A 5,603-nucleotide genomic window follows, 5' to 3' on the forward strand; every position below is an offset into this window, starting at 1 on the left:
ATTAATGCTGGTGCCCGTTATCGAGAGCCTTTACTGCTGTAGATTATTTCCAGCGATTAGTGATGGGAGCACGAGCCGCACACCCGAGGCCCGGAAAAGTCACGAGCCCAATTTGAAGCCCGCGCCGACGACTGCGAGCGATCGAATCACGTGCGACGCCGCGATTCGCGGGCGTCGCGCTCGCAGGGCAAGGGTCAATCGGCGCGTTATCAGCCGATCCCGTGACGTCTCGCAACCTGCGTGCTGCCGGAAGGGACTGTCGAGCGACACTTGTGCTGTGGTCGTTAGCAGGGAAGGACGCAGGATCCCGAGTAGCTGCCGATTGACGGAACTCGGATTAGAGATCTTAGCTGCCGCTCTTGGTGAGACGAACGTCGTCAAAGTATATTGTCGGCCGCCGGTTTCGTTGTCGGGCGGATCGCGCTATTATAGTTTTGTCGTTCGTATAATTGTGTGTTTGCGAGTCAAGTCCGTGTCTCGCGCCGTCCGCCCGGCAAAGGTTACACGAATTTAAGTTGCCATTGCGCTCGCCTTGCCACAGCCAAGTCATTTGTGCGTCATTTGTGTGTTATTTTGTGTTATTTGTGCGTTGCGAATTTATCTAATTTCTTGCGAGTTAGCGTACAGAGTTTTCGGCAGAGTTCGAGAATATCGCGATACCACGTGGCGTGGAATCAGCCATTACGCCGTGCGTGGCGTACCTCCCGCGTGTCGCGAGTTTGCATTTAGCGAGTCCGAATAGAATTTACCGCGAAGAGATTGTACACCAGTCATCCCCGGGAGCGTTCCCGGGAGCGTTCCCGGAAGCGCGAATCTCGACATCGACGAGAACACCGACGGTTGCCGCGGCGTTAGTCGCGGGCAGAAGAAACGCTTGTATATCCCAGCATACACAATTATATCTGTTATTTGTTACTAAATTTATTGTGTCTTTGATAACGCCTTTGCTCTTCCACATTCCTCCGCGTCCCTACGAACCGCCCCTCTACCGCGTTTCAGTGTTGGAATTTGAAGGGTGGCACGTCCGCTCGTGCCTGGCGCCCAACTTCGCGTTTTTGGTTGCTGCGTCCTTACGAGGTTGAAATCGTTGTATTTAGCCGGATTAGTGACGGTTAACGACCGATCTTGTTGTCCGACTCGTAGAAAAGCCGGTCACACTACATAGAAAGTATCAATAGAAATAAGTAGGCTGTAGCAACAGGTAAGACATCAGGAAATCTGCTGCTGTTAATATCTACTTGCATGACATAATGACGTACATAAGAATTACAATATATATTATATAATACAATAATAAATAATAACTAATTTAAATAAGTTAACATCTAAAAGCTGCGAGAGAAGTTAATTGCAGTCTACAAACGCAGAGACTCGATTGGACTTAATTTATTCGGTGTTGACAAAATACTTAGTACGAGCGCATGTAATAAAGAGGAGACGCAAAGAATCATGTATGTGCAGAGACAGCTTAGTCGCAAGAGAAGGACGGAGACAAGATAAAGCTAGTACAGGCTGCACTGAAAAGAATTCAAGAAAGTGGAATGTTTCGTAGAGAAGGATAGCTTGTTGAAATATTTACCGGACACATAGGAAAACGCAGCAGAATTTAGAAGAGTGATGCGAAGGAAAGGATAAAAAGTAAATACTTATGAAAGAGGCTTATGAAAGAGAGCTTTCAATACTGCTTTAACAAGTGACAAGAACGATAGGATAAATGTATTGAAAGCGTAAGGAAGTATTTCGAAGGGGACTAATTTGTAATTTATCTTTTAATGTAATAAGTTTCTTTTTATTTTAACATTCACTGTATTTTTTTATCACATCTCGTATACCACAGGTCAATGGATTGTCATACTTCAGGTGCTTTTTGCGCGAATGTTTTAACATTTATAGTTAAAAAAACCATTATCATAATTTTATTATTCTTGATTTTTATTTTATTTTATTATTTAGAATCAGTCTTTAAATTGTCTCTCATCTGTTGCTGAACATGCTGTATGTATACCATAAACATAGTGTATTTAGATCGAGTATTCGCATTACAGTTATTTGCAGTGAGAGTCAAGATCGAGTGCACGTAGAAAAGAACTTATTCTGTTTCGTCTTTCTCGTTTATCTCGAATGAAAAGTTTATCTCGAGAGAGAATGAAAGGTACACAAAATAAAGTGAGTCTTTTTTATGCACACTTCAGTTTAGATAAAGCCTGTGTTCCAAAATTCACTGCCAGTGCTGAAAATCTATAATTCACGTAATATAAACGCACTGGCAGTGAATATTGAAACATAGCTATACTATGTCTATTATGTACTCACCTTCTACATTTAACTCATTCGCAAAAGTTTTCAAAGAACTATCATTCTTTAAAACTATAGATTCCCAACAGTTGCACAAAATATGTCTTGTTTTCTCCGGCACATGTTCATATAAACCGTGATCTAGTAGAACTATTTGTGCTTTTTTGTCTTTCCCTTTCCTCACGAAAACTATAAAAGTAAAGATTGTTAGTAAATTATTTTAATTTTTAATTAATAAGACTTCTAACATTTAACTGCAGGCATATTGAATTACAACATTTGCAGTAATGGACAAGGAGTTCAAATGTTTCTTAAAAATAACACTGATCAATAATGAAAATGTATTGTCAACCAAAATAGTTTCTTATTAATTTTGTGGTACTGATAACAAATATTAATAAAAATTGAATCTTAGCTTTCATGGTATCGATAATATGGGTGCAATATGAGAAATTATTAGTAATATTTTGTAAGTGTTAGTTGATTAGAGGATAGCCACATATAGTAAGAATTAAGACATGAGTCAGCTATTTTCATTCTTTAACTTTATTATTGTTGTGTCTATGCTATATATTAGAGTATATTTACTAGACTATATTTACAGTCTCTTTTACTGTCAAAAACACGTTTTATTGATTTTATGATTAGTTAATACAAAAATGTCATGTATGTATTATAATATTGAAAATTTTTATTATATGTATGAATAAATAACATTTTTACTACTAAAATTATTATCTTTTTATAACCTGAAAAATATTTTTATATATATAAGAACATATGTAAATATATAGAAATATAAATAAACGTATATAATTATACAAGATATGTCCATATTAATTTTTTTGTAAAATTTTTGTTTGAAGAAAAGTAATAATAATGAAAAGACAAAACTTAAAAGTATTTTGTATTTTGTATTTCAAATTTCAAAAAATTGAAAGTATTTTATATTTTGTAATTCAAATACTAAAATTGCCAGTATTTTGTATTTTGTATTTTAAATACTTTAATAATGTATTTTGCCCTGTTTATCTGTAGGAAAATAAAAAAATTTTTTAATTTACAGTTTAAATTACTTTTGATAAAGTTTTTTTTACAATAATTTGTTTTTGAGTTATAGATTCTACAAAAGTCTTGTAACATTTTTTTCAAATGATATAATTTTTTAAAAAGATCGTAGACAAATTTCAAAATATAGATTTGTAAAATAAATAAGCTTGAAAATTCATACATTTTTGTAGAAGGCAGCCTACTCCCTTGAACAACACAATAATTTTGTAAGAGAACGTTCCGCATACCCATCCTACCGTTAGAAACTTCGTTTTTTCGCTACCGATTATGTTCCAATCTTTGCGCTGTAGCAGCTCATAGCGCCACAAAGAAGACGCGCTTACATGTAAGCAAACCCGGTATGCACGGATGTGAGCCCGTACACATACAGGCGTTAGAGTGAGATTACGCGCTGGAGGCATGATTCTCGCGAGCGCGCAAAGTAGTCGCAGCCGCGTGAGCACGGCTAAATAAGCCATATAGCGATAAACACTTTCTCGTGTGCAAAATTAAGTGAGATAGAATATGTACAAGGGATCAAAGCGAAGAGCACTACAGCGTGCGCTCATATCGTGAACTCATAAGATTGTGGTTTACAACAGAGAACTAGTACGAAACAAATAGGCCAGTATCAATTTTGAAACGCCCGGCTCTCTCAAAACCCGGCTTTCTCAAAAGTCACGCTGCCGCCTTCCACCACGCACACCAGGGCCGGCACCACATGCTGTACCTGCCATCAACCCATCGAGTAAAAGCTCGTGCCATTGGAGCTGTCGTCGATATGTAGCCTCTGCGGGATTTGCTGAACCTCTGGAATATCCGCTGCAGACGATCTCCATTTTGGAAACAACCGTTCCTGTCGCCATTACCGCCGTCGCCGAGCGATCGACGAGACATCATCAGGCAGACACTAGCCCCAGCCCCAGTGCATCGGGGGACTCAGTGCTGCGAGACAGCAGACCAAGACGTAAGACCTTCATCCGGGAACGAGTGGGGAGTCGTTAAAAATCCAGGCGACGCAGACCTGAACCGACCTCTCAGATTCGGAGAAACCGAGGCTATCAAGATTACAGCCGCTCCTGAGACCAGCCAATGCGGAGGCGGAGTGGAGCGACAGCAATCAGCAATGGCGTACGCTCGCCGCCGGAAACACCACCGGGCTTGCGACTAGTGCCTGTCGACAAATTCCGTTGGGAGCCCATACATTACACGATTGCCGCGAATCTCATGGCGTGAACAAAGGCGCTAGACGAGAGGAGCGAAACGACCTTTTTCAAGGCCCCAAAACAGTTAAACACGAATAGTTCTTTTTAGGGCCCTATTACTCAAAAACATACAAATTTTTTGTATATAACGTGTAAATATATTGTACATATAATAGATCGCAAGATACTCTCGTCATTTCAAGACCACAGATATTCTATTACACCGTGGGTGTAACGGGGGAAAATCGTAGTGATAGGTTGTTGGAATAACTCACTCAGTCGAACACTGTTTCACTGAACAACTTTATTCATGATCTAACGCACAACTTATGCACCCGCATAATACGCTCATCAACAACGTAATATTCTACGTTCCAACTTGTAAATGAACTCTGCCTCTTCGTTGGTTACGAGGCGTTAAGTAGACTCGATTAGCTGACGTAGGTTTGTACCTTGGCCTGCTGATCGAGCTACTTACATGTATTACCAAATGCGTTCGATGGACATCGGTTAAACTTAGCAATGTCTTTGCCTGTCGCAATATAAACTCACGACCGCGGTGCTGTCGTTGCGTTTCTATAGCGGGGTATTAACTGCTAGCGCGGTCGTTATCCTTAAACGCGTGCTTAAGTGATAATCGTTGTAATCGGGGTTACAATTCCATTTATCTCTTTGCGATCAAAAGTGTAGGGAAGTTCCAACAAATTAGTTCTCAGCTCTAAGCGCGTAGCAATTGGGATTATTGATTCGAGCGATGCGTGATTGGCTGTGCCATTAGCGCACTCGAATGTCACGAGTATAATACGAGCTCTAGAAGAGCGCGGTTCACTGCAGTTCGTCGTAGTAGTTTATAATAGTAACGCATTATAATAGTAAGACATATTAAGGGAGGGGGGGGTAAGGTTAATTCGGTGAAAAAAAGGCATGTTTTTAAGAATTTTTTTTGGCGATACAGATAGTGTTAGTTTATTCAGTCAATTTCCATATAATAATGCAACATTTGAACAATATTTTCCTAAATTTTCATTGCAAAATATTGAAAATTGAGCGAGT

At 39.5% G+C, this 5,603-nt stretch overlaps 1 protein-coding gene across 1 annotated transcript in view; it reads right to left on the bottom strand.

Annotated features, from left to right (window-relative positions):
* Positions 1-1,911: 1,911 nt before the first annotated feature.
* LOC105449707 (uncharacterized aarF domain-containing protein kinase 5-like) overlaps positions 1,912-5,603 on the bottom strand; it is a 5,620-nt gene continuing 1,928 nt past the window's right edge. The window contains exon 2 of the mRNA XM_011689086.1: positions 1,912-2,484. Coding sequence (XP_011687388.1) covers positions 2,288-2,484 — 197 coding nt within the window. The 3' untranslated portion in view covers positions 1,912-2,287. The remainder of the gene's footprint in view (positions 2,485-5,603) is intronic.

Source organism: Wasmannia auropunctata, unplaced genomic scaffold (assembly GCF_000956235.1).
Source record: "Wasmannia auropunctata unplaced genomic scaffold, wasmannia.A_1.0 LD336074.1, whole genome shotgun sequence".
NCBI classification, from domain to species: Eukaryota; Metazoa; Arthropoda; class Insecta; order Hymenoptera; family Formicidae; genus Wasmannia; species Wasmannia auropunctata.